The 26,401-nt window shown below is 36.6% G+C and overlaps 2 protein-coding genes across 9 annotated transcripts; both read left to right on the plus strand.

The window, feature by feature from the left end:
- Nucleotides 1-302: 302 nt before the first annotated feature.
- Nucleotides 303-1,775, plus strand: LOC123312853 (F-box only protein 7-like). Of its 3 annotated transcripts, none has more exons than XM_044897397.1 (2): nucleotides 303-436; nucleotides 865-1,775. In XM_044897397.1, the coding sequence occupies exon 2, from the start codon at nucleotides 867-869 to the stop codon at nucleotides 1,695-1,697; it is 831 nt and encodes a 276-aa protein (XP_044753332.1). In that variant the 5' UTR covers nucleotides 303-436; nucleotides 865-866; the 3' UTR covers nucleotides 1,698-1,775. The 3 variants fall into 3 exon arrangements, with proteins under 3 accessions (XP_044753332.1, XP_044753334.1, XP_044753333.1); XM_044897399.1 differs by lacking the exon at nucleotides 303-436 and adding an exon at nucleotides 616-738; XM_044897398.1 differs by lacking the exon at nucleotides 303-436 and adding an exon at nucleotides 629-743.
- Nucleotides 370-26,355, plus strand: LOC123312852 (phosphatase and actin regulator 2). Of its 6 annotated transcripts, none has more exons than XM_044897390.1 (13): nucleotides 370-619; nucleotides 2,850-2,948; nucleotides 4,946-4,978; nucleotides 16,871-17,035; nucleotides 17,507-17,608; nucleotides 18,463-18,696; nucleotides 21,064-21,234; nucleotides 22,039-22,281; nucleotides 22,342-22,627; nucleotides 22,769-22,807; nucleotides 23,707-24,065; nucleotides 24,120-24,396; nucleotides 24,604-26,355. In XM_044897390.1, exons 1-13 carry the CDS (start codon nucleotides 520-522, stop codon nucleotides 24,617-24,619), a joined length of 2,124 nt encoding a protein of 707 aa, XP_044753325.1. In that variant the 5' UTR covers nucleotides 370-519; the 3' UTR covers nucleotides 24,620-26,355. The 6 variants fall into 6 exon arrangements, with proteins under 6 accessions (XP_044753325.1, XP_044753331.1, XP_044753328.1 ...); XM_044897395.1 differs by lacking the exon at nucleotides 370-619 and adding an exon at nucleotides 2,048-2,108; XM_044897396.1 differs by lacking the exon at nucleotides 2,850-2,948.
- Nucleotides 26,356-26,401: the final 46 nt, after the last annotated feature.

Consider the following 26,401-nt stretch of genomic DNA (forward strand, 5'->3'; position numbering starts at 1 on the left):
GATTCAATAGTATTTTCGTTTAGGTGAATCCCAATCTGGGGAATGGTTTCTAGCCTAAAGTATTTGGACTGTTTTTGGTCATCATTAATTCAAAGATAAATAAATACAAGTTATTTTCTAATCCATCGTTAATTTATAATAAATTAAAAATATTTGGGAATCTTGCAGGTTAGGTGACATTTGACGTATGCCAGGTATTTCGTAAGGGTAAAGATTCACGGAAATACCCCTTAATCTTTGTTAAGCTTGGAGTGATATGTACCTGTTTTGTTAAATTTTAAATTTATATTTGATACTTGAGTAATTTTTATCCACATGTTCAAATCTATCCGAAAACCAAGAAAAAGAAGCAACCGTGCGTCAAATTTGTCAAAACACGACAACAAACAATTGTCAAATCCTGGAAGAATGAACCTTACTGCATTTTTGTAAATATGTAAATATTAAAATTTACATTTTTGTGTGGACCTTATATGTTGTTCTGTTAATGCATGTTTGCATCAATGTTTTTAGAATAAAATGGCTGAATGTTTTGTTAGTGAAGTAAATAAAAATATTAATAGTAGTTCCAAACAGTCTAGTGATGTGCCTAGTTGTCAGGAAGTTGAGACTGAAGAAGGTATTGTCATTTTATTGTTTTTTAGCTTAATTGAGAGGTTTGCCGATAAGTGTATAAAAACACCGAATACCTTGAATTGTATTAATTTTATTCGTACTTGAAAATCATTAGAATTAGAGGTTAGGTATGAATCATATACATGAATGCATTTCCTTGTAAACAGCCTTCTTGAGGAAAGATTTTCTTAATTAAGGGCATATCCTTCTTGAAATTTCTGAAAGTCATAAATGGACCTTTCATTTCAGTGATGGAGCCATTACTTTTGGAAGATTTTCATAGGAGTAACATTCCTACCAATTTGATCAAACTAATGAAAGTTTTTGAAGAGCAAGGCATAAAACCAAGTAAGAGTGATTTTTTGGTAGGATGTATATATGTCTTAATGTTGGAGTATGGATTTATTCCTCAAGAAAAAGAAAATGCTTACAATGAGAGCGAATTTTGTTATAAAAGAATAGAAGAGCTTATTCCAGTACATGGATGGAAAAAATGTGATGAAATTAACTATAATTTATCATTTATCTTAGTGCCCTACCAGTTATATGTTTGTAAAATTTCATGCATAAAAATGGGCGATGATTTAGTTATTAATGCTTTTGTGCGAAACATTGAAGATGCCCATTGTACTGTTATGCTTGATATTTTGACATATTATACTGACGGTGTAAATATGGAAGCAGATGTGAAAAGGATGCAGAATCTGAGAGCGATGTCTGCATTATTTAAAGATCAAATTGCATATCCTATTAAACATGCAATATTACGTACAGTGGGACATAGGCATGCATGTTTGGAAGATTTGCCCCTAGAAATTATCTACTACATCTTCAAATACATCCATGGCACTGATATAGTCAGGTTAACTACTACCTGCAAGCGTTTTTATGTATTGAGGCAAGAAGCCAAGCTGTGGGAATATCTTCTGAAGAGAGATTTCAATATTTGTATGAAGAAAGATGATTACAAAGAGTTATTTGAAAAATATGGACTCGCTCAGCGACGTAAAGTACAAAATGATCAAGAAGATGTATGGACATCAAGATACAGTTATCGAGTAACGGAGAATACATTGTTTTGAGTGTTGGTTATGAAATAAACTTGGAATTTTTGAGAATATTATTTCTTGTTATGAGGAAATGCATTTATGTTTATTTGAGCTAGTAATATTTAATATATTCACACTATCCCTCCTGTAGTCACACAATTGGATTGAAATTATATGATTTGTTTAGAAAGAAAAGTTTCTTGAGGTTTATTCACTTGGTATAAAGACAAGTTAGAAATTAAGGCAAATGGAATCGCTAATTCGCTTGTTTTACACTAGATGGCGCCAAATGCGCAACTTTTCTCTGAATTTGACCAAAATTAACTTTTCAAGTGTTGAAAATGCCAACAATTCCCACTATATAATCATTTCCCCAAAATAATTATTTTTATCGAGGAATGAAGTGTTTCAACCCTTCATTATACTTATCACTGGTCCCAACAGGTGAGAAAATCTTCAAGCATGTAAGTTCTAAGCATTTTTCGTATAAAATTTGGTGTTAGTTTTCTTTCTCCAAAACTACAATAGTAATAAGATGATTAAAATGTTTGAACGGAGCTGTAGCTGATGTAGTTATAAATAATTACATATAATGTTATGAAATTAAAGATTAGCATTCGAAGGTTTGTCTATGAATCGTTTTGAGTGTTGTGAAAATGAAAATTCGAAGCATGATGTAGTTGTTGCTTTATCTACATTTATCTTCATATTTAAGGTATTTTACTACTATTATTTATTAATAATTTTTTGATAGCCTAAAGTCCTGGTGAAGAAAAATTTGCATGCAAATTTTCAACCAGGGTTTGCAAAAATTTTTTATTCTGTGCTTGAACCTCATGCTTAGATTTTACTTCAAAATTCTGATTTGATATCAACTACTTATTACTCAAGAATCAGCCTGTACCTAGTTTCTTCTAGAAAAGTTCATATATGAATTAAAAATGACTCTAGAGTTTGGGAAATATGCTAGCACTACTTTCAGACCTTGGAACATAGATATTCATTGAATATTGACAGTAAAATTGTCATAGCTTAGTGATCGGCAAAATTTTTCCATCAAAAAAGGTATGGTAGTAAAAAAACAGGAAAAATGCAAAAATTTTATAATTTTAAACGAAAATTTCCAACATCTATCAAGTCAACGTATGCTCCTTAGGAAAAAGAGTTCAATGTTGCTTGTTGCAGGAAATGAACAGCTTTTCCAGCGTGTGGAAATTCCACAGGCAACTTCTACAGGAACAACAGGAAGGCTACTCAATTCTCCGAAACTCAATAAAGAGAAAAGTAAGTGTTTAATAGCTGGGTATTCGAACAGAGAAGCCAAGATTTTTTTAACATTTTTATCTTGAAGAAACATCTTTTTTTGGGGTATTTGTATCTATTGCTATGATCCTCTCCCTCGAAATGTTCATTTCCCACTTCATACCCATAGGAAATAAGTATCATTTCGTACTCATTGAACAATATACCTATTTTATATAATTTTTGGTAATAATGAACCAAAAATTGTTGAATAAGGAGAAAGTGCAGCTTCGTCTGTTGTTCATACCAATCGATTCCCGGAAAAGTGGAGATTTCCTGTCCTCGCGCGCGTCTAAATCGAATCTCGCGAATCCTTACGGAACAAATGGGATTAGGTGTATATCTCATTTTACCGACCGAACCGATTGATTTTTTTCAAAGCTGCCAGCTTTCCCGGTTATCGTTTCCCACGACACGGATCTCTCCAGGATCGTTTTCCCGATGTCTGGGAAATCTTCAAAGACCGTAGGAGAACCGTCACCGCCGACACAGAAAAATAATTCGCTGTTTACTCAGGAGATAAGGACGATAAGATTCCACTACTTGAAAATAATCTGGACGAACAACATTCGACGTAAAGTGTATTGGCCCCCGGGTGCGAAATGTCTACGTTTTAGCCTTTAAGAGGATCCGCTGGGTGATGGCGTCGTTTTTCCGAAGAATTTCCTGGACACGCAGCAGGAACAACCTGAGGATTCGTGATGGGGAAATTGTGGCCGATAAAGACGGGAGTGAACTTGAGAGTTCGATTGATTTGCGGAGTGGATGTGAAGATGATAAGAGCGAAGAAGTTGGTGGGGGTATGTATTTTTTCGGGTTTCGAGACCACTTGATGTTCGGTCGCGGTAACACTAGATGGGGCGATAATTTCGCAGTGAAAATGGCAACGAGAAAATCTTATACCTCGAAAACGTATCATTTTTCAGTAAATTACCGCTATAATTACCCTAAATGATGAGAAATTACAACAATTTTCCCTGCTACTCCAAACCACATTCCTAGATATTAATTTTCAAGTAATCACATGAAAAATTACCGCGAATATTTCCTAGTGCACAAAAATTGCTTCATCGGAAATGTAGTTTTCGATTCAGGGCGGAAATGCAAGTACTCGATGAAGAAATAAACCACATATTTCCCTCTCAATCCAAACTCAGTTCCTTAAAAAACAGTTTCCCATGAATTACCGCTATTATTTCACAGTGCGATCGAAAATTACAGCGAAAATATATCGTTATATATTATACAGTTTTAGTGTAATTTTTGTGATGAGTATTGGACTATGGAAGATCACAGCTACTATTTCTTTCGTATTTTTGATTCCCAAATTCAAGAACTTCTATTGAATACAAATTAATAACCAATTACCGCTATTTTTTCTCTATACGATGAAGAATTACAGCGAAAATTTCCTTTAACGCCGAAAGAGAGTATAATGCTTTTATCGATTCATATTCAATACATATAATACAGAAAAAAGGTGATTCCTGTCATAAGTCATAATTTCAGTTCGTTCATCAACTCAAATTCAGACTAAAAACAAATATATTGATGTTTTTGAACGAGCGGTTTTTCAAGAAAAACTGATAGTTAGGAACCATTTCACACTTTTCTCCTTATTCTACATATTAAACTCTCTTTGAACATGGCCGCTGTAATTCAGAGAAAATTACAGCGACCATGCTTATAGACAGATATAGAGTCGGACGAATTACAACACTTATTTGATCCCTTGTACCCCTGCTAAATGTTTATGAGGAAAAGATTGAGAATTAAGTGAGAAAACATATTTTTGGGGGTCATGCTGAAGGCGCTGTAACACCCTACATGGTGTATGTGGGTTTTTCTATATTTTGACCTCTGTAATCCTGAATTCTATTGAATCAGTGTTCCCCAGAGCATTATCCAATGAAGATCAAAAACATTTAACTATTTAACTTGGATGAATTTGACGCTAATAATCAAACTGTTTTTTGCAGACAATCCGTCAAATGAATGCAGAGATAATGATGGTAAGTCCTCCCACTGAATATTCTCGTAATGTAATTCATTCAGCCTATTATTGTTGGGGTTTTGTTAGTCAATATGGGTATAAATAGATGCATCCTGTCGCTCACATATTATAGGCGAACGACAATATGCAAAGGTCAGTTTTAATAATCCCACTGCTCGGATTGCATCCTTGGCGTATATTCATCTCGTCCTCCGAGTACTATTCCTAGTTACGAACTTTGATAACTACGAAGTTTTAGATGAATGACCCAAGTTGTCCATTGAAGCGCGCTTGGTTAAGTTACAGGTTTCTATTAATAGAACTCAATTTATTCAATGGATCTTTACCCGATCAAGACATGGGTTTCCCCCATTGTTCTTCAGCTCGTGTAGGGTGGAAAAAATAACGAGAATTTTGGCTTCGGGAGTAGTTTTGAACTAGGACGATTCCACAAGATTTATTGAAGAAATGTTCATTTTGAATATTGAGCATTGATGATCAAGACTGATTTGGCATCAGGAAACAGCTGAGCAGTTTTTTCAGTTTCTCTCTATACAAAAGGATTGCGAATCTATTTGGGTCGCGTGTATCAATCGATTTTCGCAAATATAGATAGTTTTGCACTTATTCATTACGTTTATCAGACATTAATGACTGTGTACCTACATTTATGAATCATAGAACGAACGAATGATGCGATATTGTGGATAAGTATGCCAGGTAAACATTCATCATTGAGTTTGATTCCATCGAGTTTCACTAGGAAAATTGTGGTAATTACATAATAAACTAGTAATATACTAGAAATACTCTATCAGGAAATCGAAAGATTAGGAAGAGGAGGAAGAAAGACCCCAGAATAATGCCACTTATTGAATTCATATATGTTACTGGTCATATTCATTAATTCTTGCAATTCAATCGTCCAATTTTGACATAACCGAGATCTGTCAATTTTACAAAATGGTGAATTCGCCGGTATACGTTTGAAGTTTTTATGAAATGTTTATAACCTTCCTCAGAATTGAATTTTACCTGCCAACGGTTCCATCAAGTTTTGGAATTTTTTTTTCGAAATTATCGACAGTTCTCGAGATTTTCAGCATAACAGCTATTTGCAGTTCATTTTGTAGAGCCCATACCGCATGGCAATAAAAAAATAAAGAATAAAATTAACAAGATATGCCATAAGCTGGAGAGTTCCTAATTCCTGAATTCATTATTTCTTATCATAACTATTTTGAAAAGTGTGACTTTATTAGGAAATTCGTTTAATGAGGTTATCTTATCTGAACATCTGGGAAAATACTCGAAATATGCCTGTCTACAGAATAACAGTTTTGATTTAAATTTTTTTCAATTATATGAATAAGTTTGGATTAAAAATCGATTTCGATCTGTGTTTGTCGCAACTGTTACTACCTGTGATAATGATTAAAAGTTCAGTGATTTATGAAAATCGCGTTTTCACGGCCAATAATTAGCTTGTAATCGATTCGGTAATCAGCAGATTGGAGACATGAACTTAGGGGATTCGTTGTTTATTGTATCCGATTTTTTGTGCTGAATTTCATCCAGGTCTTTACTTCACTGTGTCTTTTTTTCTCTTCCGAAACAACCGCTATTGCAAAAATATTCGTGATTTTAAGGTTGGATGATCACCTTGTCAGGTCAGGTAAACGGAATGCCTTTCTTAGTCATCCCTGTAGAGATAACTCATGTTATCTTCTTGAACCTCTATCGCAAAGATACTTGAGGTATTCTTCTCATTCCTTGTTTTTAGAACAACACACAAAATCACTTGTTTTTGTAATCTGCGTCGAGATGTCTCAATATTTCTTTATCGAAGAATGTTGTTTTTCTTGTTCTCTGACCCACTTTCTAGCTGAAACACCATGGTGTAATTTTCAAAAACGGGCATTAGCCAGTTAACTTGACCAATTTTTAATTCCTACAACAATTTTTCTGATGTTACTTCCATGAAGGGATCGGGACAAAATCATGTAACTGATCTTCAAACATATTCGGAATAGCTGAATTTTGTGAAATACGAGACAAAAATCACACGAAGTTTTTCGAAGTCTCCGTATTTCGATTATCAAATATCAAATATTCTTTATAAATAAAATTGAAGCTTTGTTTTGCGTTGTCATCGAATCTGGTAGAAACGGTTGAACCATTTTATTTATTTTTTCTTTGAAACCTTCCTCGTTCTTCGTAGACGGTTTTTGCGGAGGAAAAATTCGGAAAAGTTGATTAGGAAAATCGTTAAATCAAGAAAACTAAGCGAAATTCAAATTTCGCGCGGCAGTGTATGTTGGGTATTCTACCCAACATTTAAATCGAGCAAGTTATGAACTGTTGGTGACAGATGTGTGTATATGGTATGGTTCGTATATATACTTTGGTTTCTTTGGTTAGATAGTGGGTAATTTGGGAAATAAATCACTTTTAGTGCAAAATTTCGAAAAAATTGGTCACCTTTGAGAAGCTCTAGCAACCAGAAAAATAGCACTGGGTATATGCTGATTTTTTTGGTGATAGATTGATCCTTTGCGAATAGAATAATCCTCATTTCATTCAGTTGCCACTTACAGTTTAGATTTTATGATTTTTTCCGCGAAGGTCCAAAATCTCGAATTTTCCATCGACCATAACTTGAAAAATAAATTTTTAAAAAAATATCCGTTTGCATATTCGTGTTCTGCGTCCTCGATTTAGGTTACAGTATAAATTTGGTTTTGATCGGAGACCAAAAATATTTTTTTGAAAATCGCAATTTTTCCATACATATGTATGGAAAATTTGAAAAATTTTTGATCTCTCCGATTTTCACCAAAATTGAAGTGTTCACTAAATCGAGGGCGTAGATTACGAATATGCTAACAGAATTTTGCTGAAAGGATTGGTTTTCAAGTTATGGTCGATGGAAAATCGGAAATTTTGGACCTTCGCGGAAAAAATCATAAAATCTAAACAGTTCGCGGTAGATGAATGAAAGTGGTTTTCTTCCATTCGGAAAGAACCAATCTATCACCGAAAAAATCAGCTTATGTCTAATGCCTCTTTTCTGGCTGCTACAGCTCCTCAAAGCTGACCGATTTTTTCGAAATTTATTATAAATAAATCCGACCAAGCTAGTATCGCTCTTATGAATGTACACGTACGAAACAACCCTTTCGCAACCCCCAGCGTTGCGCCCTTGTTCGGTAAGGACGGGGGAACGCAGGAAAAGAGTCCGGGATTTCCGTTGACGAGCCGGCAACGCCGCACTCCGTGAATATTCCAAATTGAGCGAGTTGCGAGTCGATCTCCCACAGCAAACAAAGCCTCGCAAGCTATTCTGGCGTCTGTCGTCCTGTACATCACGTTCATCTGACTCCGGCTCCATCAGATGATCGCCGTCAATCTGGCCGCCAGAGTTTTCCTCTCCTTCCGTGATGTGTGAGTGAAGTTGTCAATCGATAAGTGCCATCCGCGTGTCCGCAGACCCCTTACGGTCCACGGCGATGAAACTGAGGACCGAATAGTGCGAGATTTAAGCGGAAAAATGATGACCAAAGACTGCCCCCCTCAGTCTCCCTGCAAAGTCAAAACTAAGGCCGTGGCCATAGTGGCTCCACAACGCAGCAATAGTCTGGATTATCTGAATTTCCAGGAGAAGAGGGAACTGATAGCCTCTTCTCTCTCCATATCGGATTTTTTGAACGTCGGTACCGATGCATCGAAAGAACTGAAGGAGACTACGAGTCTGATCATAGGTGAGCTCAATTTAACGTACTCACGTCTTGAAAATCTTGTTCCAGAGGAATTTTCAGCATGCTTTTCACGAAAGATGCTGTGGATTTTTCTTGACTTGCCTATTTCAGTCGATCTTTCGGAATTTGACTTCAAAATCGTAAATTGAACGTGTGCCAATACAATTCCGATGAGAAGTCTATATTGCAAAAGGTACATGAGGAATTCCGGCATATTTATGTCCGAAACAATCAATTTTCATGGTCTACCCGACATCAAAGAACCCATTAAGTGATGCTCTCTCAAAATACTCGGTAGATGTTGCACATTCGAAGGAATACAAAGGCACCTGTGAAGATTTCTCATTTGATACAATTTTACATTCATTCTTGGTCCTTCGACCAAGAAAAAGAATAGTCTTGAGAAAATCTTGCAACCATTGGACCATTCTCGCTCCAACAATAAGAAAAACTCGAATCTATGTGTTCGAAGCAATTATTTGAACGAAATGTCATATATACGTTACCCTGCAAGGTGAAAGGAAAGTTATTCTCATACCTAACACACCAGTACATTATTATTCCATATCGATAAGAACATTTTTTAATACCGACCAGATTTCGATGCTAATTTTTCGAGTTACACAATTGTTGAACAATATGCAAATGGTCTCCGATCGCTAATCGAATCGAATGGCGTTAAAATGTTCTATTATTCAAATGATTCATCGATGCAACGATGAAATCGTTCCTAATTGTTACCTAAAACCGATTCTTTACAGTTCGTGATGATAATTATTAAATGAACGGATATAATCAGTTTAGAATTACGTATTTTCATTATCCTTGGTAGAAACGTGTCGTAAAATTCAATTTTTCGGTACCTATTCGAATGAAATTGAAATTAAAATTCGAATTTTAACTGTCAAAATGATGATTAGATCAGACGAGGGAAACGTAAATATGTATCTCACGCTTTCATCTGAATACATAATATGTAGTCCAGAATTGAGCAATCCGATCCTTATGAGAACGTGAAAATTGAAAGAATATCTCGCATATGTTTTCGATATTATTTATTCATTATTTTAGATAATTAATAAAAAAACGTTATGGGTGAAAAATCCACCTAGAGTACTTTTTCTCGTAGAATGACAGCTGAGGAATGTTTCAGCCGGAAATAAAGGAATACTCTTCTCATGTAATTCCATTATTAGGTGAACAAGTGAGATCTATTGCAAGTTTTCGCACAGAGTAGGAATAATCAGTTCGTTATTTCGAACAATGAACAGTTGAAATCGAACCCGGAAAAAACACCTCAAATCGTCGAGTTTACTTTGTGTGGTATGAAAAAAAAAAGGATCTAAAATATCTGTCTCTTTTTGGGTCTTGAAACGTAAATTTCAGGTTAAATCTTGCATCACAGACACTTGATCCCTTTGGTTTCGTCGTGATTCAGTATAAATCACATCTCTTTTTTGACGCCACATATTGCCTCCACGTCTGGCTTGTTTGGTATCAGAATTATTGATTTTCGTCTTCTCTCTGGCTACGATGCATCCAGAGTGCACGCCACTGTTCGCTACCTCATTATTCAACCTGAAGCCCCCCTCGTGCATTTTATGTACTTCTTTTTATGTTCTCTGTTCTCCCCTAGCTGCATTCTCCCACAACGGCCCTCGGTCAGGTGTATCGTATAACGTATTTTGTACCTGATTCGGCAATGGCCATTATGCCCAGCGGATTTTATCACAGCATCCGTGAATACAGAGAGGAGTGGCGTGATCCATCAAATCGTGCCGTGTTTAAGGACGACTGTTTACTTCGAAACTTTTAAATGTCCTGCGATATTTCCCATTAGTTCTTTTCTAATTCACCTCATAATACGGAATCTTGGCGGCGTTGCCAGATCTACGGAATTCCTCAGCGTGTCCGGGAAATGAAGCGTGTACCGTTAATATAATATAAGCCGATACGTTGTAGAATTGAGCGGTTATTATTCATGGATGTAGGAAATTATTTCATGGTCTGACTACCTCAATTTCTCCGTAGATAGTATCGCCGTTTCTGTGGGAATTATCGGTTTTTTCGACCACCAAAGTTTCAGGTCTTACGGAGTCCAGTTTACACGTTTTTGAATCATTTCCAACGATTTTTAGAGTCACTTCTAATGTAATTACCAGTTTTTATAGAGTTTGGCACAAATCTTCCTTCAATATTATTTCCGTTTCCTTGTTTTCGTGTAGTTTCGACCTCACACTACTTAGTTTGAACAGGGTGGGCAAAATTTGTTGTCTGCTGAGGGGATCTCGAGAACTATAAGAGCTAGAAGAAAACGGATGACACATTTCACAGCTCTGTTTCAGAGAAACAAAGAATGGTGAAAACCGTTTTTGAGTTATTAGCAAAAAATGAAATTTTTCGAAAAGTTCTCATAACTTTTTTGTCTGTGAAGTTACAGATCTGAATCTTGAATATTCTTCAGGCCCTTTTTCATCTAGAATCCACTGACGAGCATCAAATACTTTTTCATTTCGAAACTTTCGTTTTTTTAAATGGTTCAAATTTCAGATCTGTAACTTCAAACACAAAAAACTTATGAGAACTTTTCGAAAATCCCAATTTTTGTTTATAACTTAAAGTCTAGAAAAGATAGGCCAGTTCTGCTTTCAGATTTGGATCAGTCATGAAAAAAGAGCTAGAGAATGTGTCATCCATTTTCTTCTAGCAGTTATAGTTCTCGAGATACCCTCAGTAGACAACGAATTTTGCCCACCCTGTACACTACTTTTGACTGATCTTTTTTTAAACATTCCAAACAACTCACGGCACTTCAAACCTTACCATATACAATGCTCAACAATTGATGGGGATCACTGACCAATACCTATTAATATTCAGTTGATATTCTTGTTTTTTTCTCTAAATAAATGAAAATGAATTGAAAATTTTGGGTTTGATCCCTATCAAGTGTTGAGCAGTGTATATCTACAAGCAGTGGATGCAGATTTCTTAAAATTCAGGACCTAAATCAATTCATATTTTTCAATCCAACAGTATCGGGCTAAAAATTACGCTTAAGCATGTTAAAAATAAAAAACTGACAGAATGTTAACCGTACTTGGCTTCAAATGGCATGCAGGAAACGGAAATAAAAAAACTGTCCGAAGGCCCTTTCTTTTCCACTTTTAAAATTAGATTGAGCGATGAAAACAAATGGCATGAAAGACGTATATAAATCTCCAGAACATGAACATGAAAGGAGTGGTTATTTAAGGAACTGAAATGCGTATACGCTGTCCTTTAGGCAATTCCCCATTTGGGGACAGATTTAAATCGAGTGAAATAGCTGAAATTCCCGAAGAGTTTAACAGATACCCTCTTGATTATCTTACTTCAGTGTTTGTCCAATTTCGACCACCCTTTACAGTTGAAAACCCGTACAGGTTGGCATTTCTACGCACAATTTTGTTTCGGCGTAATCGATTTCATCTTCGATGTACACCGGAGATGGCCGTGGAAAAAATTGAGCTTGCACGTGACCTGAACCTGGATTCGACCAACTAGAAGGGAATTAACTCGAGAAAACTTTTGCAATCAGGCGCCATTAGACGGGCAACAGATTCTCCATCCACTTTTATGTCTTGCCCTTATTTCCTCCGAGAAAGGAAAAATTACGGTTCGTAGTTTCAGGAAGACAAACTTTACGCCAATTAGGGGGTTTCAAAGGGACAATGAGCGCTTGGAAAAAATGCTTTTCGTCTCTTCGACGAAAATTAATTTTTAAATGTTTGTTATTGCTGGAAACGCAGATGGGTGTGGAAATTTGACTGAGCAGTGAAAAAATGTCCAAAGGTTGTCCAATAATTCCTTTAGACCACAATTCGCACCAAAAAGGAGTTAAACTTCCATATCACCTATCGATCTGTCAATGTGTCATGATGGAGGCTAAACTGTCGCGAAATTCAAGTCTAGCGCTCTCATTAAAACGCCTTTATTTATGTCCTCGTAGTTTCTTCAATCGTTTCAATATACTCTCTCGTGTTCAATGCACTCTCCGAATTAATATATAATAAGCAATTCATTCCGAATCTATTAGGTTCGGGTGTTCATTGCCAAAATGAAACACAAAGCAGCTGTTGGAAGACGCTGTGATAAAAGTGAAAGTATTTCAATTTTGTCGGTGAATGGGTAACATTGAAAAATTTGAATGGATAGGACGTGAAAAAATGATTCTGATGTAGCCAGATAGAGACGGAAAACATTGAGGTAGAACTCGTTTCGTATATTTAGATCTCGATGAAAGCAAGGATTTCCTTGGCGTTTATGATGTGTGTACTACCAAATACGCGTCGCCCAATTTGTTCAAACTTGGTGGAATGTACGGAAGGATCTTGTATCTCGACCAAATTGGATTTATTTCCTTGTTGAAATGTGAACAAATGGTGTGTCTTGAATAAATACTATTCCTTTCACAGGAATGTTTGAATAAAAAAATTGTAAACCGAACAACCCAATTAGATAGTCTTGACTCATCAGCTGAAACACTTGTGGACTCCACTCGATCAAGAATTTCATTAGGAATAATGCAAATGAAGCTGGGAAAAACGCATAATGATTTTATCTTGACAGTTGTGGAAAAAATCACTACCTAGCTTGTAGCTAACACATTGTCCACACCTAATGAGTTCAAGTTTAGGAATATATTGACGTTATATGATGCAGCTAGAAAAATTGATAATAATCGATTGATTGATTCATTATGGCACTTTATTTCTTCTGGAATAGCCTTCAAAGGTGTGCCCAGTCTGAAATGCAAATTCAACAATCTCCTTGAAAATTTTCATAGAATAGAAAGAGAGAGGCATAACTAAACAAGGTGATTTGTGAGTCAGAAAAATACTTCATATTTCTGTTCAAAAAATTTGGGTCAAGATTTTACCAGTTATTTTTTTCTCCAAGAGATTTTTGTTGAAATTGAATAAATGGAAAGTATGATTGAATATTATAATTATTATATTCAATAAACTGAAGAAGCTATTCTGATATGAATTATATCGACTTGATGAATTCTCAAGTGAAATTCGCAATTTTTGAAAATTGCCATTTCCAAGATGAAAATTCAAACGAAAGGGGATAGGCTTTCGAAATTGCTCGCAATAGATTCAGCGTATTAGAAAATTCCATTCCATTCCAAATTTCCAAATATCTGGCCCAGTTTGGGAGAAAATAATTATTTTTGTTTTTCCACTTTTCATTTTCGAGTTGACTTCGAAGAGAAGAGCTCTCTGGAGTGCAATTCTCTATTAAATCATCAACTGTTTGGTGTTTTAGAATCTTCAAAACAAATTCCACGTACTCCATAGCCTAAGACAGTAATAGAACATCCTGATTTTCAGACAGAGTAGCAAATATGTCATTTTAGGGGGGTCTAACCCCTTGCTCATTTTTGACCCAAAAAATCGAGATTTTCGAAATCGATTTTCCGTGCTTGGGTGGAAGCCGTGGCAATGCTGATTACAAAACCGGAAATCCCAATTGGATCAGACGAATATAACAGGAGATATCGCAGATTGAAAATTGCCATTTTTGAAAAATGCCATTTCCGAGATGAAAATCCGAACGAAGAGAGATAGGCTTTCGAAATTGCTCGCAATAGATTCAGCGTGTTCGAAAACATATATTTTCATACCAAACTTTCAAATATCTGGCCCAGTTTAGGAGAAAATATTTTTTTTGTTTTTCCACTTTTCATCTTCGAGTTGACTTCGAAGAAAGTCATCCTATTGAAAATCATTAAATGCATGCAAGTTATTGAGGTTCTAAATGGATCATATTTCAAATTGAGACCTATCCGTGTCAACTAATACGGATGAACGTCATTACCGATACGTAGTTATCGAGCAATTCGCTTTTAATTTGAAGAAATGACAATTCAGGATGGCGTTAAGCGATGTACCCTACTTTCTTCCACCTTCATAATCACTTCCAATTACATAGAAGCGTTGATTTTGCAGAGTGTTAGGAAGGCAATTTAACATGGTCAATTTTCCGGTCGAATCAAGTCATTTGAAATAACGATCTCTTAACGTGGTTCCGCGCTGATTCTCGATTAGGTATCTGATTTTTTCATTCGCCTCGGAAATGGTACAATTTCAGTGCTGTATCCAGAAAAATCACAACGAAGGCATGATGACCTGATTCATCAACAAAACCACTTATACCTTGCAATCCAGCAGAGGCGTTCTAAACAGTGAATTTCGAAATACCAACTGAACACATCGGCGTCTATAAGTAGTTTTAATGTGTTTCAGAACTTTCTATATTATGATCAATTTTCGATATTGAATGAATTGTGAAATACCCTATATATCTAATAACAGATACATTGGAAGCTCTTTGTAAATGTGGTAAAGCGTTGAATATATTTGAATACATATCTTGGAGACACGTTCAAGTGGAGGAAATTGGGCATACCAAAAAACTTCGAAATTTTGGTTGTATCCTTCTTCAGGATATAATATTTTTCATCGTGCAACGCAATCTTCAATTAGACGTTACGTCATTCGCATAATCCAGCAACAATTGTAAATATGTTTTGGTCGTGAATAAAACATTTTGAATTATTTTTCATCCTCTAATAAATCACATGATCGTTTCATATAAAATTAAAGCTTACGTAGTAACTAACTGAGCATGAAAAACTATCAGACATTCGTTACAAAAAATCATCAGATCTTTGGGAGAATCAGCGTTTCTTCCTAGTGTACCAATTTTAACCGTTATTATCACTTCCTTCAAGATATTCTATCGATGTCCGATGGAAATAGAATAATGTATAAAATAAAACAAGCTTTAACTGTTATTGTTTGCGTGCAGTTAATGGTTGACTGATTTCGAAGGTACAGAAAGATTGAATGGATGTCTGTTCAAGATAGTGTTCGAACAGCATCACCTGTAGATCAGCAATGGGATATTCCAATCTTCAACATAACTTTATGATTCATGTTAAAGTAACGTCGATTTTCTTCAACCGGAGAGGGTTTTTGATTCTCTTGAAATTTGGACAAGACCTCCAAATATAATATTCAAGATTCAGATGCAATTGACAGCAGTACCAATGTCATTTCAATGTCGCCGAATTGCATGCGAGTATTTGCAGTGTCGTGGACTTGATTGACTAAATGGTCGAAAAAAATACTAATAACTCGTTACGTCATCACATTCATCGAATAGATTGATGAACAACAACTCACGTAATCGCTCAAAACTACTGGTAATTATTTGCAATGATCACATGACTCATTCGACCGTTCACTCCAAAACAACATCCCATTTAAAGGAAGGCAACAAATATACCATTGCTGAATGTTGAAAGTTCAACAGATCAGGACCTATGGTTTGGGTGTTCATGGGCCTTCAAGCCCACGCTCTTTCTGAATAAGAAAGTCCTCTTCTCAAGCTTAAAAACGGATAATTTGTTTGAAGACTTGCTCTTTTAGAATTCTTCACATTAAGCCCTACAATAATTTTACTGGGAGTTGCAAAAGGGATTGAAATATAGGCAGAAAAAAGTTCCTATTGAACGCACTTTTTCATAATCTGTGAGGCATTTGTTGCATATCTGGAATAACTTAACGCCTCTAACTCTAACATTAGCATCGGTAATGCTTTCATAAATTCCATAGAGGCTTGAAAAGACGGTTCAACGAATAATATCCGCACAAGATGCGGATAGAGACATCCATATTCATACAGCATAAATTATTCATGTAATGGTTGCCTGAGAGATTTCTCGTTCTATTCATTCCTGCAATTATTATATTATTGTCTCTTCTACTCAAATCCCGCCCATCAACACAGAGCTGCAGAATACTCATGCTTCGTCTGATATAACTATGAATGTTGCCCGAAAGGCTGAACCGATTTTCAGTCCTTGATATCGGTTGATCGGATGCTAAATCATGGTTACAAAAATTGAGAACCTTGATTTATGGAAAATATTCTATGAAAAATGATATATACTTTGGGAAATAGTAAAAAGTCTTTTACCCTTTCGGAATGTACATGTCTAAACTGAAAATTTCAAGGTCTTTGATAGTGCGTTTCCAACAAATAATCAGAAAAAGCATGGTTGATTTTGAGCTTTGAATTTATTCAACTTTTTTTTTCAGCTAAAAAACAGAATGGCTCAGCATTCCGGACAAGTAGCCTAGGTAGTGGTGGTGGTAGGACACCTCCTTTAGAAAGAAAAAGTAAATTTTCGATATCGAAACTACTGAGGCCGTGGAAATGGAAGCGAAAAAAGAAGTCAGAGAAGTTGGAAGCAGTATCTAGAAGTAAGTTATTTTCGGTAGTTTTCTTGTGAATTCAAAAACATCAAAGGTTCATTCTGAAAGAAGTTTCAGTGATTCTTTTAGGATCACTCAAGAATTGAAAATGATGTGAAAATTTCATGCCCTGATTTATAAAATAAACACTACAGCTACAAAATCTTCTTTTACCACCGCACATCTATCCCCCTCGAAAACCCTGTTGAAAATTTGAAATTTCTACTGAGTATACCTTAATTTTTGTGTCTGCAGAACGATTTTTCTTAATCATCTTAATCTAAGAAACATGCCTACCAAAAATTGTTGGAATATTCCAAACTTTTCCTAGTTGTTCTTATTTCAATATCACTCGGTATATGTCAACGCAGCTTCTACAGATTAGAACCAACAAAAACTCTAGGTGCCAACCTAGAAATCCAACTTCCTCTTCAGTTTCTGTTGTTACTGTGAAAAATGCAAGTCTAATTTTTTTTCCAGCCTTAGAAAGAAAAATATCTGTCCGAGCTAATAGGGATGAATTGGTGCAGAAAGGAATTCTTCTACCCGAAAGCCCTCTGAGCCCCATAAAATCCGAGCCAGGTGAGTTTTCCACGATTCAGTAAAAAGGAAATGTCCTAAATGCGGACTGGATAGCTCAGCCTCAAGTTTAGTGGAAATGATTATTTCAAACACGTGTCACGGGGGAAAACTATATCATTTTATTTTAATTTCAGTGAAAATCCTAACTTTTAATTTCAAAGGGATCTTTGTTTCTTTGAGGAGTTCTTCTTATTTATATTTCACAGCTTTACTCATAAGAATATGAAGTGGTCTTGTAATAATATTGATAGTGATTGAGGAACGAAAAGTTTTAAACCCTTAAATGAATTATTTATCCATTATCTAACATTACAACAGGAAAAATCTCCCTAATCTTGATCGCACCTTCGTTTTCGACGATCTAACCCTCAAGGTTAAAGTTTAAGAATGAAAAAAACGTTCCGAAACCAATAATTGAAGGAAAAAGTTTTAACTGGTACAATTCTTTAACGACCGTGTAATTCAGATTTGAAAATGGCGGTTTATCTTTTGTCTCGTCGTGTACATGAATAAAACAAGTACTGGTCCGTGTTTATTATCGTTTCTTGACGAAGGTAAAATTGCGTAATTGTTTATATTCGTCCGCTAATAACCACAGTCTGAAAACGAACGTGAATTGTTGTTTGTAGCGTGAGAAAATACGATTTTGAGTGGAGTGAAACGTGCCACCTCACGGTTGTTTATTTTCGGTCGGTTATTGGCGGATGCTCAGAATTCTCCAAAGATTAATGATCAATCTTTTTGCGAGAAAACTGGATATCAAATTTTATCACAGGCAGATATATTGTTCTCTCTGCACACTTATGTTTAATACTTTGAAAAATATAAACACAATTTAATTTTTTTCTTTTTAGAAGAAAATGTCTCATCCACCTGCTATACGACGCAGAGCTCCCAAACCCCACCCCTTCATTCGGCCCCAGTGACCAGTAGCAATTTACCAGTACCTCAGGGACCACCACCCGCCTATTCGATGTCACCCTTGGCCATGCACCATCACATGCAGATGAACCACCAGCTGCTGCAACAGCAACTGATCATGAACCCACAGTTCGCGCAGGCGAACGCCGCCAACAACAACGGCAACGGTAAGTCCAAAACAAGAAATTTTGAGTGTCGGAGCAATGAAGATTGTCTCCTACAGCTTAATCCAATAATGAATCGACCCACGTGACTCCAGAAATGGCGGAATTATCGATAGTAACCAATCCCGAAACCAGTCGGCTGACTGGTTTCGGGATTATTAACTCGTCATCAGAGCGCGTTACAGCGACAATTCACTAACCCAGAAACTAATCTACAGATTGCGCCTAAATTTTGGAGTAACCTTCAAAGCGTTATTTTACAGCCAAGTACTCGTTTTCAACTCAACTGGATATGTATTTTGGGAAATATTGGGAAAATAGTTTTTCCTGAGAGTAAAGCAATCTTGATCGAGTTAAGTACCTGGAAGGGCGATCGCTCTCTTCGCGAATTTAACGAGCGCACAAAAGCTCTGAATTTACGTCGATGCTTTTCCCATTTCTCATTCTACATGTCATTATTTGAAGTACTCCATGAATTTAAAAAAATGTCCATCTCAAGGATATGGCAAAGTTGGCTTTGTTTCGACTCCAACAAGGTTGGATCCACACAACGATTGTGCCATGACATTTTGATTGGCAACGCTGTAAGAAAGTCTTCGGTGTTCCACCTACACCCTGTTCTATTATGAAATCCCATGGTATTTTCTAAATTGCCCACTCGTGTACTATATTGCTGCCAAAATTTAATGAGAACCGACCTTAAACCCAAAAAAAGTCAAAAAATATAAACATTTCCGTTCCGTCGTTCGTGAACCTCGATTGGCAACGTGGAACTACGTTACTATGGTGATAACGACATAAGCCGGACATAGAAGCTTCAGACTTTCACTCTATTGGCTCGCGGTCTTCATGACACTTGACGACGTTGCCAATATGATGACAAAAATTTCCCTCATACCCAGAGGATGAGATTTTGGCGAATTTTATGGTGGATTCACACAGCCTTCCTTGATGGCCATCTGCCAATAGGAAGCATAAACAAAGCATTAGATAACGAGCACTAGGCGAGCTCTAGTAAAATGAATATTTTGTTATATTTCGAAGAATTTATGTAGAACGATAAGTTTTTTCTTATTGTTGTGTGGAAAGGCCGTCAAATTACTTCCCCAGTTCGTAGTTCACGACCCTAATTGAAATCGTCGAAAGTGCCTTAACAATCTTGTCGTATTAGCCATAGAACCAGGTTGTGGCATCTGCAAGAAGCAAGAAGCGAGCCAACGAACCTGCGCCGATGCGCCGAAAACGATTTCGCGTCTTTTCCGTGCAGTTCCACGGTCGGCAGAGCCCCGAAAGCACCCTTCTCTCCGCTAGGATGAACCCTTAATTTTGGGCGAATCCAGAGCAAATTTCCGATTACTGTCTCTAGGCGTCGATAATCGGAAAACCCCGTCGTCGATCGATCGCGTCGCGATGTAGTGTTCGACGCCTTCGCGATGCTGACGGACGATAAAAGGCGTGTGGGGCGTTGAAGATTAATTCACCAGTACGAATGGGGGCTACAGCCCGATCTTTGCTCATCGAACCAGCTGGGTTCGCATGGCCTTGGCCGTGCAGTCCTCTAGTCATCAATGATGGGCTATATTATGGGCTGTACATGCTTTAAAGGTACCTTTTTTTCGACTTGGTCGTGACGCCGTCTGATCGATAACTCGGGTCTCGGCCAGAACCGTTACGTAAACATCATGATTCATACGTTCTATGCAGAAAATCAAGTCCGTATGTAGTTTCACTTCTTGAAGCTCGAGAGAATTCGGATATGCCGAGTTACAAGGTCATATGTTTTCAAGATGTCAATACACGCGAAGCTTACATGCCGAAATGATGTGCCTGAGGCAAAGTTGGCTCTTCGTAAGATAAAATTGACTGCCTCAAAATTTTCGGAATTTTTTCACAACGGTGGATGAAGCATCTACTCAGTCTCGTTTGGTAAATCTCGTTGAACAATATACGATTTTATGTGAAGGTTCAATAATGAGAGACCTCTGCGCCACCATTCAATGTAATATAGTCTGTATATAATTGAGCACCATACTTCAAAAACTCTTGGAGTTGGTCCTTCCAACTTATCCCTTGTGAAATTAGCAGTTTCTCGGTTTTAGAGAAAATCCCATCATCCATTCTTTGAGGAACAAACAAATTGACAGTTTCAGCCATACTATGATGGACGTTCCACGAAAAAATATAATTAGAATTTTGCGTCTCTTTGTTTTTTTCCTTTTCGACTTGTCCATTTCGAACGAACCTTACTGGCGGAACTGTATAACGTCGCAATCAACATCGCTTTCTATTGGTTAATATTTCGTATAAGATCGATTGAATTTCACTGAAAGATCGATAATCTCTTGACTTACTATCGGCAATTTGTTGCAGAACCAAAAAAAGAAAAGACTGATGGATTAACCCAGAATGGTGCCCTATCCCCGAGCTCAGAGATGCCGATGCACGTTCAACAGTCCTCCTTCGAAGATAAACCAGAGAGGCCTAGCACTCTGGGCCATGGAAAGCTCACCAGAAGGTTACTTTGCTACCATAGCGAACATTGTGAGTATTTAACATAGTCTGTTCGTTTTAGCAATGGCGTGACGTCAGGGATCGCTCTTAAAACATTATTGCCATACTGTCAGTACTATTTCTCTCTACTTACCATAAAACCGCTGATACAAATCGAATAAATAAGCTAGCACAACAAGAATGTGCAATAACAGCAACATAGTGAAGTGTTGACAACGAAAACTTCCGAAAGGTATAGGGTTGCTAATATATTTTGGAAAACATGTGAATTTTGCTCTCCTACCATCTTTGATTAGCCCCCATTTCAGCCTAGAATCCATATAGAACGCGGCTTGTCAACTCCATGATTCAGGCAACTCGAAACTTCACCGAAGGAAATAAACAGCGCCTTCCAACTTCCGAGTAGTAATCTCCCCCGATACAGGCATTCATCAGGGGCTGTCCTGAATGCCAACGTAACAATTTGCGGTCGTTATATTTTTGACCCTCGCCTCTATTAGGTCCCGAAACTCGTCGTAAATGGCTTTTGGAATGTTCGTCGTCTAACCCCAATAGGCTGACCTTAGATTCGACATATAATCAGGGCTATTCGTTCCTTTCATTCCATTCATTTCTCGATTCTCCGAACATAGCCTTCATATTTGGGGTAGAAATAGGTGTTTAGGACCGATTTAAGATCGTTAAGTCCAATGAGGTTATGTTACTATGCAAATAACATAGATTTTGTGTTCCAAAGTTGGAAAAACTTGCATAAATTCGACCTTGGTTCACTGAGGATCCCAAGCCCGGCGTATATGTGACTATTTTTTTATGGACGTTTTCTTGTGTTTTCAGTCAATGATAGAGAGCAGCAAACGTGTACCCCTCCCATGCAGCAGGATGTCCACGGTGAGCATCTGCCGCCGCCTCCTTCATCGGCGGGCTTCATCCTGCCCGAGCTGCCTGAACCTCCCATTCCGCTATCGGAGATTGGACCCATACCGCCCCCACCTATGTTCAGTTCTCCGAGTCCGATGCCCCGAAGACAAGTAACAACCCCGCCAATAATCAACCAACATATCGACTACGATTATGAAGGTAAAACCACCTGAAATATTTACTGAATAGTCCCCTTTTTATACTCATTACCGACAACAGATGCGGAAGACGACGAGGACGACATCAACAACGCCGTTTTCGACGAAGATGACGACTCCGAGGAGCATGTCTCCTATATGTTCCGTATGCCGAGGCCAGATCCCGCAATTGATACGAATCGGATTGATGAGATACCGGCGAAAGAGCCCCGCTTCAACGCGGTACCCCTCAAATCCGCCCTCAAGAAGAAACCGAGCAACAGCGGCTCCACCGGTACACCCCTAAGCACGCCAACGCAGGAGAATAGATCTGTTTTGAAGCACGGCATGGGCGATTCAAGCTCTGGGTAAGTCGCACCTCACGTTCATCTTCGATTAACCTTCGTCGATTATTGCTAGTGAAACTTTTTTCATCACATTGGTGTTTTTGAAGAAAACTTACTGAACTTTATCCTGACCTATTTGTTCAAACGTATTTTTATTGTCAGTTTTAGAGGGTCGCAACAGAGGGCTCGGATTCGATTCTGGTAATTATTATAACATTCTTTTCAGAAGTTCAATGACATTTGTAGATATTTTAGTTATAGATCAGACCATATTCAATGCCGCTACATCATACACCTTTGAAGGGTTTTGAGTTTGACTCACCGAAATCGCCATTTTGTGCTTTCACATAAATGCAGATTGTGAATATCACCATTCATTTTCATTTGAAAATATTCGACGTCACCGAGTCGATCAGTTCACCTGCTTCTTGTACTCTCATCCCATGTGTTGACTGTTGCAAATTGTGACTATTTTTCATTTGCATGGTTCAATATCGATAGTCTTTCTTACGTATTTCCGATTGATGGAAAAGTGAAATATTCTGTCTTCCATCGTAATAAAGTGGACTGAATCAATAAATTGTCGGTAGTTTTTGCTACATCATCGAAAGTCCCTAACTCGTCTCGTAAAAGATATATTCACTGATCAAGTGATAAAAGGCTTACTGCTTACTGCTAAAGAGAAGAATGGTAAATTACAAGATTCATTAGGGGTGAAATATTGATGCACCCTGGTCCAGATTTCGAATAAACGACAAAAGACATACACATCATCTTCTGATCTGCTTTGATTCTCTTTCAATTCCTACATTCCACATCATTTTGTAGAATGGAAGAATAATTATACAGTATAAAAAGTTCGCATGAGTTATTATTAATGTAAATAAAACCTTCATGGGGATTTCCTAGGTGATATAATTACACATACTTCAAGGTTATGTTGTATATAATGATAAAATTATGAATTCGCCTAAGATGGTACTTGGTCTTGATATTTCTTTTTTTTTTTTCATATGAACTTCACTGAATGTGTCTTTGTGTTCGTGATTCGTCGTTTTCATCATTTCAATCGACTCTTACACGTTATCCATATATTACAGTACGAAGCCTGTGAAGTTCTCGATCGGTTTATCGTGCACCTTGGAGAACAAAGAGAACACCATCATTATCACTGAAGACAACAGCGACAGCGATTCCAATGATGGCCCCATCAATTATAGGGATGACAGCGAACTCTCATCTGCCGATAGACTGGCTTTGAAAATTGCCAGAAAGGAGAGCCTCTCCTTGAAGTTGTCCCTGAGGCCGGACAGGCAAGAACTCATAAACAGGAACATTCTACAAGTACAAAGCGAGAATGAGAGGCTGGAAGCGAAGGAGGCAATTGGAGCCAGACTGATTAGGAGATTGAGTATGAGACCAACGGCTGAAGAACTCGTGGACAGAAATATTCTTAAAAGTGAGCTTTATTTTTTTTTTGGGCAGTTCAGAATTTACTTATTTCATCTTTCAGCTCAAACACCGGCGGATTTGAAGAAGGAGAAGGAAGAAAAGAAGAGATTCCTCTTGCGTAAACTGAGCTTCAGACCTACAGTGGAGGAATTGAAGGAGAAGAAGATCATTCGCTTCAACGATTACATTGAAGTGACGCAAGCGCATGATTACGATAGAAGGGCCGATAAACCTTGGACTAGATTGACACAGAAGGATAAAGCGGCTATAAGAAAAGAATTGAACGAATTCAAGAGCGCCGAGATGGCTGTCCATGAAGAAAGTAGACATTTGACAAGGTAAGTCGATTGTCATTATGTCACTAGGCCACGCCTCTTGGCGATTCAAGGTCATCTCCAAGCCACCTGGTGGCTAAAGGGTAGGTTAAGCAATTGTTTTGCTTCGAAGCTGTAGTTTTTTTATTTTACCGGAATTTCGGTTACTTTTATGGAAGCATCTTGTTCCTCTGGCGAGAATTTAGTATTTCATGCAGATTTCCCTTGCAGGTTCCATAGGCCTTGACAATTGACAAAGTTAAGGAAGAATTCTATAAACACTGTGATGAAAATAGAATTAGCAATCTTCAAGTATACCCCTTGTTTGCGTCTGTCACAAAACCACGTTTAATTAACACGGTACCATTGATTTAATACTGCATTGTGTATGCCTGTGATTGTGTAGGTTTTATTTGTTAATTTTTGTACATAAGTGATGTTTTTTTACTCGGATCATGTGACTCATTACATCTATTTTAGTTATCGGATGATCTCTACTGAAGAGAAATGATTGATCAAATTTATGTGAACGTGCATAACATGTATTATATTGTCAAATACATTTTGATGTGCAATGTAGCATACGAAAATCAGTCCAGAGAAAATTGAGATATACTTTAATTGTATATTATATGGTGTCTCAAATGTAATTTCTCATCCTTCATCTTCCATAAGTTACAACATTGAAAAACTGAAAATAATTAAAAATCAAAAGTATACCATTAAAAAATAACAAAAAAAAAATATTTTGATCTGATAATTGATAATGAAATCATTATTTCGTATTTATATCATGGAAAAAGTTGAGAAAATATATTTGGCATAACCTATGTATATTTTCTCTGAATATTTCGGAGAACATTTTAAAATTTTTTATATGAAGTTAATTGTTTAAACATTTTTATATTTGATTGTTATTGTACCACAGTTGTTTTTGTCTCAGTTATTTCTGGTTTATCTTGCATCTTAGGAAATGTGTACTCATTTGTGAATATCATCTATTATTTAAATAGTAATTTAAGACACCCAGATAGAACGCTAGCAGAGTTAATAGTTTATGATGATCTTAATTAAGGACATAACCCTGTGATGTTGACTGAGATTTTGTTAGGAATATTTCAGGTTTTAATTTTTTCTAGGTTAACTGTGATACATTGAAGCTATATGAATTTGTGAATAATTTTAACTTTGTATTGTTTGTTTGATTAACAAACATAAGAATATGGATCTCAAAAACCCTGCTCTAAATTGATTACTTTTCCAAGTTACCCTGTTGCCAAGTTTGCACGAAAGTGGAAGTACAAAGGAATAGCTATTTTCATACAACTACTATAAGAATTGGATAATCTGAACATTTCTTGTTTCTAAATTTCTTGTAAACTTGGTTGCTTAATAAAGGTCACACGTGAAAAAATCAACTTGAAGTATTTCTAAATTGCATGATAAAAAGTAGCTTAGAAAATCTTAGGAAGATCGTCAGAAGTAAATCTCACGATAGCAGTTTGACTATGATGAATAACACCAATGTTCAAGCAAGCTTGTTTGAGATTACCGTTTTTCTGATGTTGCTCTATAGTTTAGATATTTTCAATTGAAAATAAGTGTTAAAAACTACTGCATTAAAGTTCAAAATAAGAAGATGTTCAATAGATGATTTTCACCATTTTTTTTTCATACTTTCCTGAAGGATAAAACTGATGTGTATAGATAAAAATACCTAATATATTCTGAATATTTTATCCAAGAACCAAATGATACAATAATAATATACAAATTAACAGAAGAGTCACCGATGACCTCTTAATATAATTGCTTTTAATTTTGTGCACTCTTTAGTTTTTCTTTCAGGAACCCATATCTGTATTGTACATAGGTGAATTTTGTATATATTTCTCTGAACACTGAAATTTTTCTACACTCATTTGAAGAATGTATTAAAAAATATGTTCCCATATACTTGAAATAAAAATTTTCCATTACCTATTTTGTTGGTTCACTTAAAAAACCTGCGTCCAAAAAAAATTCTTCC

This window comes from Coccinella septempunctata, chromosome 5 (assembly GCF_907165205.1).
Source record: "Coccinella septempunctata chromosome 5, icCocSept1.1, whole genome shotgun sequence".
Lineage (NCBI taxonomy): Eukaryota > Metazoa > Arthropoda > Insecta > Coleoptera > Coccinellidae > Coccinella > Coccinella septempunctata.